Source organism: Pleurodeles waltl, chromosome 5, assembly GCF_031143425.1.
Source record: "Pleurodeles waltl isolate 20211129_DDA chromosome 5, aPleWal1.hap1.20221129, whole genome shotgun sequence".
In the NCBI taxonomy this organism is placed as follows: Eukaryota; Metazoa; Chordata; class Amphibia; order Caudata; family Salamandridae; genus Pleurodeles; species Pleurodeles waltl.
In genome coordinates, this window is record NC_090444.1 from 291,115,036 (window position 1) to 291,128,333 (window position 13,298).

A 13,298-nucleotide genomic window follows, 5' to 3' on the forward strand; every position below is an offset into this window, starting at 1 on the left:
AATCTCTGACTTCCTCCTCTGCCTCAGATGCAGAGTCCGTCTCATAGTCATGATCAGACTGTGACTCAAAAAGCATACCAACCACCTGCTGAGCGGTCATCCTGCGGCTAGCCATGATCTCTCCTGCTAAAATTAACTGGACAAATTCACCACCAACAACCAGCACTGTGTAAGACAAGTAACAAAGTGTAGCTTTGTTAGTAAGAGTTATAAACTCAAAAACTATACCGCTCACTTGCCTGAAAAAGCTTGATTCACCAGCAACTACACAGCAATCACCAATGATATCCCACTAAAAATAAAGAAAGAAAGGCAAATTAGAAGTAAGACAAAACAAATATCATTGTGCACAAACCTAAGGACAATTTCACACAATCCTGCATTTAGTACACCCCCTACAAACATGTCATTCATGCATTGCAACAATACTCCTTTGGAGTAAATTGTTTTTACTTACCTAAAACATGCAACTGTGCAAACTGCAGGTCAACCACCGCCAAAACCGCAAGGAGCCACAGCAAATAAAGCAAAAGCTTTGAACTAGAACAAAAAGGAGGAAAACATTTTTTATCACAAATGCAAAGACTTCTTCAGTTGACAAACACCCCACCATCAAACATTTAGAAATTGGTGCCTAAGTGGATTCTGCCATAGGGGCAGATGGGCCTACTAAAAGAATAGGCCTGTCTGCCCCAAGGAAGCCAGAAAATACCTTTAGTAGTGTGTCCCCATGGAGAGCGACCCTTGCCAAAGGGGACAGCCCTCAAACAAACAAAAAAACAAAAAAACACACACAACACTATCCCTGGTGCCTAAGTGGCTTCTGCCCCCCTTGGGGGCAGGTGGGCCTAAGAAAATAGGCCCATCTGCCCCCAGGGGGTGTAGAAATGGCCAACAGGTCAATGCCCCCCTTGGGGGGGGCGCCCCGTGACCAAGGGGACGCCCCCCCCCACAAAAATAAACAAATAAATAAAAATCCCTGGCGTTCTAGTGGTTTCTGCCCCCCTTGGGGGCAGACCAGCCTAAAAATAATAGGCTGATCTGTCTCGAAGGGGTGCAGAAATGGCCTGGGTACATGTGCCCCCAAAGTGGGGGGCGACCCTTGCCCAAGGCCCACCCCATCCACTAACACACACACACACACACACACTATCCCTGGTGCCTAAGTGGCTTATGCCCCCCTTGGGGGCAGGTGGGCCTTACAAAATAGGCCCATCTGCCCCCAGGGGGTGTAGAAATGGCCAACAGGTCAATGCCCCCCTTGGGGGGGCGCCCCGTGACCAAGGGGACGCCCCCCACAAAAATAAACAAATTAAAAAAAAATCCCTGGCGTTCTAGTGGTTTCTGCCCCCCTTGGGGGCAGACCAGCCTAAAAATAATAGGCTGATCTGTCTCCAAGGGGTGCCGAAATGGCCTGGGTACATGTGCCCCCAAAGTGGGGGGCGACCCTTGCCCAAGGCCCACCCCATCCACTAACACACACACACACACACACACACTATCCCTGGTGCCTAAGTGGCTTATGCCCCCCTTGGGGGCAGGTGGGCCTAACAAAATAGGCCCATCTGCCCCCAGGGGGTGTAGAAATGGCCAACAGGTCAATGCCCCACTTGGGGGGGCGCCCCGTGACCAAGGGGACGCCCCCCCACAAAAATAAACAAATAAAAAAAAATCCATGGCGTTCTAGTGGTTTCTGCCCCCCCTGGGGGCAGACCAGCCTAAAAATAATAGGCTGATCTGTCTCCAAGGGGTGCAGAAATGGCCTGGGTACATGTGCCCCCAAAGTGGGGGGCGACCCTTGCCCAAGGCCCCCCCCCCCATCCACTAACACACACACACACTATCCCTTGTGTCTAAGTGGCTTCTGCCCCCCTTGGGGGCAGGTGGGCCTACAAAAATAGGCCCATCTGCCCCCAGGGGGGGCAGAAATGGCCAACAGGTCAATGCCCCCCTTGGGGGGGCGCCCCGTGCCCAAGGGGACGCCCCCCCACAAAAATAAACACACAAAAAAAAATCCCTGGCGTTCTAGTGGTTTCTGCCCCCCTTGGGGCAGATCAGCCTAAAAATAATAGGCTGATCTGCCCTCAAGGGGGGCAGAAATGGCCCTAAAAAACATGCCCCCCAAAGGGGAGCGACCCTTGCCCAAGGGGGCGCCCCCCCCCCCCATCCACTACACACACAATCCCTGGTGCCTAAGTGGCTTCTGCCCCCCTTGGGGGCAGATGGACCTAAAAGAAATAGGCCGATTTGCCCCCAAGGGGGGCCGAAAAGGCCAACAGTTCTCTGCCCCCTTGGGGGGGGGGGCGCCCCTTGCCCAAGGGGGCACCCCCCCCCACATAAATACACATTAAAAAAAAAAACCCTGGTGATCTAGTGTTTTCTGCCCCCCTTGGGGGCAGATCTGGCTAAAAAGTAGCCAATCTGCCCCCAAGGGGGACAGAAATGGCCTAAGTAATTGCCCCCTAAAGGGGAGCGACCCTTGCCCAAGGGGCCGCTCCCCGCAAGCCGAAATCGGCAAATACATAAAAAAAAAAAACAATCCCTGGTGTCTAGTGGGCATTCCTGCTGCCCGATCGCAATGCGATCGGGCAGCAGGAATGCTCAGAGACACCGGGGGAAAGGAAAAGCCTTTCCTTTCCCCCGGTGCCTCTTTGGCCCAAACCCCCCACCCACCGGGAAGAGGAACTCACCTCTTCACACCACGCCGCACAGGAAGCAAATGGCTTCCTGTGCGACGGCACCCGATAATGAAGTCAGCGCGCGATCGCACGCTGACGTCATTATGGGGGGGTGGGGGGAGGTCGGGGTGGAAGGTGGAAGGGGAAGGGCTTCCCCTTCCATCCCTGACTTTGGGGGGTGGGGGGAAGCACACAGAGGGAGCGAGAGCGCTCCCTCTGGGCTGTGTGCCGAGGACGTAGTGGTTACGTCCTCGGCACAGCAGCACTGTGCCGCAGGACGTAACCACTACGTCCGCGGCACAGAAGGGGTTAAAGAGCAATTATAATAAAGTGCACTATTATGGAGAGACTATCGATCTTTTCTTAAAAAGACAACCAGTCATTATAATAAAATGCATACGTACATAAAAACACAGTAACCGATTTAAGAGGAAACCCTCCCAAACCAACCCCTCCACGCCATAAAATGCTTTACAGAAAAAATATATCAAAACGAAAAAAGAGAAAGCACTCATGCAACTTTGCCTATCCACCTGTAAAGTGCAAATATAATAAAACACACCATTATAAAAAAGACCACCAACGTTTAAAAAAAAAAAAAAAAAAAAAGAAAAAGGCCATCATTATAATGAAGTGCATCAGGTATAGATTCACATATAAAAAGGCAAAAGTTAAATATAAACAAAAACAGGCCATTACTTTTGCACAACTTCCCATGAAGGCATGGAATTAAAGAGAAATATAAAAAAAACACTTGCATGTCTTTACCCGTCCATTCATAGAGTGCAATTAACATAAAGTGCATCATCAGACTAAACCTCCTCTCCCCCCACCTTTTCCTAAAAATAACACCTCAACTTTTTATACATATTCCTAAAATACATGTAAAAAACATTTGAAAAAGTTAAAAATTCTAAAGAAGAACAATTCATTTTGGGGGTATACAAAGCTTGAAAAAACTGAGCGATGGATAGTAGAGAAAGCTGGAGACAAATAGGTCTTAACTATTTATGCCGATATGGGGCAAGGAATGGACAAATAAATAAAACATGGATTAGGTCTTGGGTTTCGGCGGCCAAAAATTACACTCTTTAGTTGAACTATGCCGTTTCACCAGAAGCATATTCAAGGGTAACAATTCCTGGCGAAGCAGCATCCAAAAACGCCTGACCCTATTTGGAATATTCCATGTAATATAAGGTTGTACTTTTTTTAGTACTATGGAATTTGCTAAATTAAAAAAGGCTCTCTTTTTTGCACAAGTCTCTAGGTCCAGTCAAACGTTAGGGACCACGTTGCCTGTTTTAGGCCAGTTTTTAATTGCAAGGGGGATAGAACCAAGACCTGCTCAAGGCCTAAATCCATCCTTCTAGTGCATAAGAGAGGTTCTTGCAGAAAGAATACCTGATGTTATTATTTTTCGCAAAAATGTATTTCCTTAACAAAGCCCTTAGGATATTATCCTCACTCCTTATGAGGGAAGCGACCCAACTAATGACCCCAGCTAACCCCTGGGCAAACACACTTCTTAAGCCCAATTCCAACCTTAAGGCCGCAACAGGAACAGCTGTATTAACAGACAAAAGCTTTCTTTCAATGAATTCCAAACTGTAAAGAAGGTATGTGGGGATTTTTGCTCTGTTGACCGCTAACAGATGAACAAAGTGCCTTCTTCCTGTGGCCATATGCAGAGCCCCCAAGCCTCTTGCTTGACAACCAGCTTTAAATTTGTAGGAAATAATATGGGCTATATGGCTAAGATTCCCACTAATTATTTTCCCTAAAAAGGTATATGAATTCACGATTTCCAAATTTTGATTACCTAAAGACCAGTGAAAATTAGGATATTTCATTTTTCTATTACCATGGAAGCATAAAATCTTGCTTTTCAAAACATTAACCTTTAAAAAGTGAGATTCAGAATACTTTGACAAAGTCTGAAGAAGGTTCTGTAATCTTTTAGGGGTTAAATCCACAATAATGTCATCCGCAAACAGTAGACAACAAACCGAGTAACCAGCTATTTTTGGGGAGAAACCCTTACTCTGAGAGACGAAAGCAGTAAGATCTGAGATGTATAGGGAGAAAAGCAAAGGTGCCAACAGGCATACCTGTTTTAATCCATTTGAAACAACAGTCTCTTCTGATAACCTTTGTAGCCACCCCTAAAAGAATCCTACACCAAGTAGAGTAGAGGAGTGGAGAGCTCTCACTAACTCAAGAAGGATAGCTGGAATGCCCAAATTAGCCAGTTTTTGCCACAGCAAGTCTGTATCTACTTTGTCGAACACCGTTGAAAAGTCAATAAATGCGGCATAGACCGCTCCACCTCTTAGTTTCACATATTTTTCGGTAATGACGTGTAATGCTGCAATATTATCAATAGTACTATGATTACGTCTAAACCCCATTTGCTCCAGAGGAATAATAATATTCTTCTCTGCCCAATCGGAAAGCCTAAAGAGCAGACGTTTGGTTATGAGTTTCCCTACTGCATGCAGAAAGGCAATCTGCTGATAACTGGCAGGGCAATTATGATCGCCCCTTATTATATAAAGGCACTATAATAATAATACTAATAATAAGGAGGGAGGGATGCTTCTAGAGAGGAAGCACCTTTTAAAGCCCACAAATAGGATCTTACTCCAGGTACAGATATCTTGTTTTATTACAGAAATGGGAACTTCATCGGGACCTATTGCAGCTGAGGGATGCATAGAGCGAATGACCAGTTTAATCTCGTTTGTTGATGGGTAAGTCTAGGAATGCATCTCCATACTTTCCAGAGGCCGGAAGCATTCTACCCCATTAGAGGCATATAGAGAGGCAATAAACTCAGACCATTGAGCTTCTGCTTTAGCAATGGGGGACGATCTAACTCTAGACCTGCAGCCTTACCCCACCAATGCCCAAAAACATCTAGCCTGACCCATTGCAGCAGCTTCCCTGAGGTGGATCCAAAGCCGATTGCAGGAGTCTCTTGTGAGACGGGCCTCCAAGCGCCTCCTTCTCCTTTTTAATTACGCCACCGAGAATTCCTTGCAATTGAATAATCTAACTACTGCCCCCAACCAAACAATTTATTTCTCTATTTAGAGCAAGTAATGGGAGAGGAATCACCCTCTGTCTGCTTTTGGGAATCCTGTAAGAAGAATTAATTAACAGCTGCTTCTTAAATTTCATATAATTTTGCAGTTCATTCCCCTCCCAAGTGTCCAAATCTAAGACTACGACCTCCCAGGTCTCTGGAGCAGCTGAAATCCCTAAAGGATCCCACCTGGACCTCTGTCTTTTTGTTAAAGATCGGTATAGACCCACCCAACTCCTGAGGGGCCGTCATTGACAAATTTGTTTCTAGTGTGAAGAAGAGCGGGTTATGGTCACTCACAGCAGTATTTAAAATCTTTAAATCCTCGAACAAAAAGCAGGCAGAGTATCCTAACACCAGATAATCTAGTATAGCCTTCCCCCTGGAGAAACGTGTGAAAGAGTCTGGAGGATCAGATAAAGACCGCAGCTTTGAATTTGCAGGGCAGCCTCTCTTTCGACCTCGCTAACTTGCAACAAAGCATGATTGTATAGCTTACAATTTAAATCGCCTACTAATACTATGAAGGGGGGGGATTCACTGCCTAAAGCATTTTTTGATAAAAGCAAAGACCTGTAACAAAGCATCATAGGCCGATTCTGGGGGGAATGTACGTGTTGACCAGTAGCAGGGGGATGGAGCCCCAGGAACTATTATGCATCTGAAAGGATAAGGCCATAAAGAGGTTGTTAGGGCCTATAAAGCAATCACAATTCCACTTAAGTTTAGTTGATGACAAGCAGGCAATTCCCCCCTTAACCTGCCCTCTCCTAGAGCAAATGGCGATACAGTCAATAACATAATAGTTGTCCCTTAATAGATCCCTATCGGACCAAGTCTCCTGAAGACAGATCAAATCGGGATTTAAATGATTGAGAGATGATAATTTTTCCCTACTATGTTTTACCCCTTCTATATTCCATGAAATAATATTTAGACCTATGCTAGTTAAAGGGGTGAGACAGGACTATTGTCCCCTGTGCCTGATTTAGGACACTTGGGTGCCAACCCCACCCATCTGGATCATTAATGTTTTTTTGCTCAGGAGCAGATCGGATCTCTCGCAGTAGCATCTGCCTACCGTTCCCTATTAGGGAACTTGAAGTGCCTGCCCATCCTATCCATCCTAAGCTTAGGCTCATACTGGTTGGCAAAATTAGAGGGCTCGGAAAACGTATAGCAATCAAAAAAACTTTTCTCCTCCCCTCTCACCACGCATCCCTGTCCTGATTAGCGCCCAAGAAAGGAACCACATCAGTACCCCTACATTGCAGAAAGTCAGCATTTTGAAGAACCAAGTTCATCAAACGCTTGCAACGAAATGTAATCATTGACTTAAAACCTACATTTGAATCCATTAAAGAGACCAGAGAATTGTCATAACTTTGAATTTACTTCAATAGACTAGATTCTGAAAAGCAGTTTAACAAAGGAGATCTATTCAAAATTCAGTCTGCATCAAAGAGAGGAATAACGTCTACTGTTTAGGTGTCAACATTATATCCTACAGCATAAAAATCCTCCAAGGGGAGGAGGCCGTTAAATTGTCCTGATGGCTTAGGGGGCAAAAATGCTGAAGCTGTTGGGTTCAAAGCAGGAGACACCCCAGGGGAATGGATGGAAGGAAACTCCTTGTGATCCCATCCAGACTTCCTAGTGGATACATCAGATGACCCAGGTGTCAACCGAGGCACCAAGGTAGATTGCAGAGAAAAATATGGATACTCTGGACATGATTGCGCAGAATTTGTCATCTCTGGAAAATGAACTTTTCTTCTGACTTTTTTATTGATCCTTCACGTTGGTCTTTTCGAACTTTTCACACTTTTAGATTTTTTCCTCTTGTTTTTCTTGTTTTTTTTCTTCTACACTTGGCGAGGGAACAGGCAAGATTTTGAAAATTGGGAATACCTTCTGGGCAGGCTGATCAGGCATTGCCAATCGATTACATTTAGCCGGAGGTGTGTCCAAAATAAATTGAATAGAGTTCACTGGACTATCCAGCGGTGACCTCTTACCACAGATTTTATTGCATTGAGGATTACCAGCTTGCTTGCGTGCGCGCCTCAACTTTAGAGCATGTCCTGGAGGTCGTCTGGTCCTTTAATTATAGTGATAAAGCAGACCGTATCCCTGAAGGGCCTAAGCTTGAACTCCCATTTTTATTATCTGTATTATCTTTAGTCATTTCGTTTAAGATAGCGGTCACTGAGTCAAGAATACAGCCAGATCATCCTGCAAATTCCTCCAGGAGTTTTAAAATTGATGAAAGTAAATTTTCCAAGCTATTCAGGAAGGCACAAAGCCTGACCTGATCTGGGGGTTGATTAGGCAAGGTACCACTTGCTTCTTGAGCTGGAGTTAAAGACAAGTGAGAATACACGGAATCTTGTAAAGAAGGAGTACTTTTGAACAAGTGGAGACCTGTGGATGGAGGCATAGGCCTAGATTCCCCAGGAGGCGAAGAACGCTCTTTAGCCTGATACCCATATCTCCTACAAAGACCTGAATCCGGATCAGGCAAGGTGAAGTCTTGGGGTCAGTAACTAACGTCTCAGCGACCTTCCTATGGATGCAGGATTCTTGAAGCGCTTCGACTGTCTGAGGATGTCTTCCAGTAGACTCTCATGGTGAGGAAGAGTTAAACGACATGGCGGGTAAAGAAGGAGACAATGCAAAGGCTGTGTCCTGGGAGAATTCTGAATATACTGGGAATTCTGTAAGTTCTCGAACTTCTCTATAGGAGTTTCCTCTATAGAGGAGGCATCTTTTGAGACCCTTTTGGGAGGAGACCCACTTAGCTCCATGCCATCAGTCATACTAGAGGAAATGGCTCGCTTTGGTTCATTGTAAGAAATGTTTCCTTTTTCCCCCATCAGGAGAATATTTGATTCTGGCCTTTCAGCTGAAAGGCCAGGATATCCTTATTTCGAAGAAGGTTAGATTTGGTTTTTACACATGATCTTTCTGGTAGCAGACGTCCCGAGCGTAATTTCTTTAAGGTCATAATTTCACCCTTCTACAGCCCACTGAGACCAAGTTATAAGAAGAAAAGAAAAGCGTGAAGTCCTACTTATTGAAAAACTATAATCGCGCTACAGATAGTCCGTACGCCCAGGTTTCTACTCACTGAGTCAATAGCAAGTTACTAACAAGTCACTAACAAGGTCAACAGGACACAGTAAGCTTTTAGGGTGCTTCCAGGGTTCCACTGTGTCGCAACTGGTAGTTATATTTGTCAAAGGCCCAAAAGAGCGGGGCGGGACAGCCAAGCGTGGCAAGCCACACTGGCCTAATGTCAGTCGCTTCTGCTCCTAGTAGGTTGCCCACTGCCTAGTGCATCCCGCTCACTACTGGTGTGCTGAAAACCAAGCTCTAGGCCCCCGAGCTCCCACGTCCCTGAAGAAATGATGGGGAAGCTGTGCAGTAGGCAGACAGGCAAACAAGCAGGCGTGTTAATAGGCGGGTGGGCAGGCCGGTTGATGGATTAACCAATTAGCTGACAGGCAGGTGGGTATGCGGGGGGTTGGTGGTCAGACAGAACAGCGCAATTAGAACTTTACCGGGGCTGGACCCAAGACTTAACTTTCCACCTTCTCCTTCACCCACTACCTTTCTCCTTGTTGGTTTCCTCACCTCTGTGTACCTCCTTGCTCCTCCCTGGGACCCTGGCTTCCAAGACCTTGGGCGTATCTCTGCACGGCACGATAAAGACTCGACTCCTTTGTTCCTTTCCTCTCCTCCCCTTGCTCACTCCTTTCGGCCGTGCCCCAGCACCGCACCATACCTCGGTTAACTGGCGGCCGCTACTGCCCCCAGCCTTTTCTGGCTGTTCCATTCAACTCCTCGCCTGCTTCGCTCTATGACGCTTTTTTAATTCCTCAGTAATTCCACGATGGACCTCAACGTTAGTCAGACCGCCACCGCTTTTTTCCCCAGCGTTGCAACGGCTTAACGCCTCCGCGGTCTCAGCCCTGCTGCCTCGCTGCTCCCTGGCTCCACCCCTCCCAGACGCTCCGAATCAGCATGGCGTCCACAATTACTCCCTCAAAACATCACTTAGTAGAAATTAACTGCAAGAAAGTATTCAGACAACCTCTATTACACACCAGATAATTATTGTAGAGAAGAAATCTAGAACTAAATTTGAATGGCTAGAGTGAAGTGTAGAGGGAGAATTCCAATCTTAAGTATTTGTGCGAATGCGAGTTGCTCCATTGGATTACTCATCTCCTTTCTCTATGTGGATACCATCACCCATGGAGAAGTTTTGCTGCCCTCAGTGTCTGATTTATCTTTCCTGGCCTTGGTGGTCATGTATTATATTTTCCAGTCTCAGTTAAGAAATCTATAAATTTTTTCTTTGTTCGCCCAAATAATTGTTTTAGTGTGCGGGTGGAACAAGTGAAATTGTTTGCAGGACCTGTAGATTTGTGTAGACATTCATCACTTGGATAAGTGGACTATTTAAAAAAAAAATATATTCTTTGAAGTTGCTCATTTCATTCATGTGTCCTAAAATGTCAGTAGAGAAACTAGATATTTACCTATTTTAGTTGTGTAAAAATTCCATTTTGATTTCTTTTTCTGTCACAGGAGTTCACCAGATGCTACTGCTGGCAGTATTTGCAACTCCATTTAACGACCTAATTAATGATTTCCAAAAATATCAGGAAATGATAGAAACTACCTTAGACATGGATCAGGTATGCAACTTGTTTCCTTTGTATGTCGTAATCAATATGTCATTGTCTCTTTATATTTTCAATTGATAAGTATTTCAAATCCTCTGATCTATACAACTTATTTCGTATGAAACATCACTGTTTTATGTTTTGTGCTTGACGTCCATCATTCTAACATTTGAAAAGTAAAAAAAATAATAATAATCAAAATAGACTACAAATATTGGCTGCAGTTCAAAGTTAGGGCAAGTCCAGCAAAGGCCCGCATTTGTCCTTGTTTTATTCATGTCGGTAGCTTATGCCGAGATTTCCATTTTTCAGGGAAAATGAGACATAATGAAACAGTAAAGGAAGATCACCATTAGGCAGGCATGTGAGTGCAACAACCACAACCCCAGAAGGCAAACAAATAGAGTCCGATTTTGACATCGGACCAGCAAGTACATCATGTTTGCAGCGGCTATCAGTCCGTGGAAGTTGGATCCTGTGTAGTCCAGGACAAGGCAGACACGGACAACGTCACTTATAATGGTTATTGGCGGCTGTAAATAGTATCAACAAAGCAGGAAGAAGGGGAGGTGCTGCCTGGAAGATAATACATGCATTATGGTGTCCTTGTGCCTCATAGAAACAATGCTTTTGGGGGGAGGGGTGCAGAGGCAATGCTCTGGGATCAAGTAGGGCAAGAAAGCTTGCCTAACAAAGTACTGATGGAAACATATACATATCGACCATCTAGTGAGGTGTTGTTGCATAATGAATCAGCGCAGTGTAGAACCACAAAGAAAATCTGTAAAGGTAGAAACGTATTACAGGTAACCTCATAGACATGAACAATACACCTAGAAAAAAAAGGGAGAAATCTTTATGGCCATCACCCGGTTGCCTATTTGTCCCTTCCGTGCCATGCAGTGCAGCAACAATTTATGGCAGCAATATCATATAAGATGTCTGATATTGACCTCTGATTATGCCAGGGCTTATGCTATAATAGGGCTTGAATACTAGCAATTTCCTTAGTTTGTCACTTTTCTGCAACTCTACATACTGGTGCTGGAGGTAGCGGTAAGCAAAAGTTCAAGGGTTAGAATGCCCTTATGAGCCTGTGCAAACCAACTAAAATGCATGTTTTAAGGGTTTCACCAGCTGTTCTCTAATCTTCGCTCATACTGAGAAAGGTTGGAAATTTAATCCTGATAATGGCAGAAGTAAAACTTCTTCCAGAGTTGGGGAAAAAAAAGTGGTTAGAGGGAAAGTGAACTTGTAAATGCTAAACAGATTTTTGCAAGAGGAAATCTACACATGCATATTTATTCGTGCTAAAATACAGTTCACAAATATTTCTAGGAGTATGATTTCCTTGTCTACTTATGTACATTCTTGTGAATTCATGAAATACGGAAATCTGCACTAATGCAACAACATATTCCAGGAGTGCACTTTTGTGACTTTCTTTAACAATTGGGTTCTTAATTAGATCTGGCATTAACCAAGACCTTTTGTTTGTATTAACATTCTCTCTCTCACACTGTGAGTGATAGCATCCTGCTCTTTCACAAGGAGCATAACATCACACAAAGTAGTAATGTTAAGTGCCAGGAACTACTGCGGCAATGTGTGCTCTTGCTTTGTGCCAATATTTGCTGCAATTGTGAGGGACAGGCGGCTCCCCAACAATGTTTTACAAAAGCCATGTGAAAACAAGACATGCATTGACAGCCATAAGCAGGGCTAGTTGAATTATGCTGCAGGAGAAAGTCAAATTATGTGGCAGGGTTGAGTAAATTATGCAGCCAGAAAAGGTAAATTATTCTGCATAATGCAGCCCATTTTGTAATAGTATTACTTAATTATTTCATCATTTTTAAACTTGGTAGCATTCTCTGGGCATAGGTTGCACCAATTAGTATCAGTTTAAGACCCAAATGTAGCAATAATCAATAGAAAAGTGAGCAATCCAGCTTTGCAAAGGACCGTCCACTGAGTCGCAATATGTGTCTTTGCATTTTTAAACCATTTGAGCTAGAAATTTTTTTTATGTTAAAATATGCAGATTATGCTGCAGATGATGGATTATGTGGCTGAAGCAGCAAATCTACAACTATGTGAAAATCACCACGGCCTCACAATTCCAGCGGCCCTGGCCATGAGACTGCACACCAGTGTTAGACCTTTTGACTGTGCCAATACTTGTTTATTTTCATGTTTTCTCTAATTTTGTTGAAACCGGTTACACTGATTTTTTTCCATTATGAATATTTTTTGGAATTACTGACATGCATTAACACATTTTACTAAATGATGCTGCAAAGTAATGGTTCCTAAAATTTCACAGTAATTTTGCAAGACTTTTTTTTCCCAGTTTTATTTTTTAGTGAACAATTTATTTTGAAAGCAAAGAATCAAGCTTGCTTTGAAGTTATGCAAGTATTTGCATATAATCAGAGAGCATTCTAGGATTATTATACGTCTCCTCGTATTGTTAAACTTTTCAAACGTGTGTGTACACATTTTTTTTTATTATTGGAATTTGTCAGTAGTGCAGTCTGAGCCTACAACATTTATATACAGCACTCAATTAATAATAAAGGCATTTCATTAATGAGCCAACAATACAAGTTCAAACAGCATTATGGACACAAATATTACATCAATTGCAGACAGTTCCCTTCACTGCGCCATAATGTAAGCTGGCAGCCAAAGGGTTTGTGCTGCAGTGCGTTGGGCCTACTTGTCCTAAAGACAAAATGGGCATGAAAACTTGTCCTTGACACCAAACAGTATGTCCTGGGCATCAGGCTATGGGAATGCCACAACCCTGGGGCTACTCTATGGAGTTATATGGTC

General features: G+C 44.1%; 1 protein-coding gene across 1 annotated transcript in view; it reads left to right on the forward strand.

Moving 5' to 3' along the window:
- Positions 1-13,298, forward strand: part of MSH2 (mutS homolog 2) — a 530,159-nt gene that overhangs the window by 162,506 nt on the left and 354,355 nt on the right. The window contains exon 8 of the mRNA XM_069234037.1: positions 10,363-10,472. Within this exon, the coding sequence (XP_069090138.1) occupies positions 10,363-10,472 (110 nt within the window). The remainder of the gene's footprint in view (positions 1-10,362; positions 10,473-13,298) is intronic.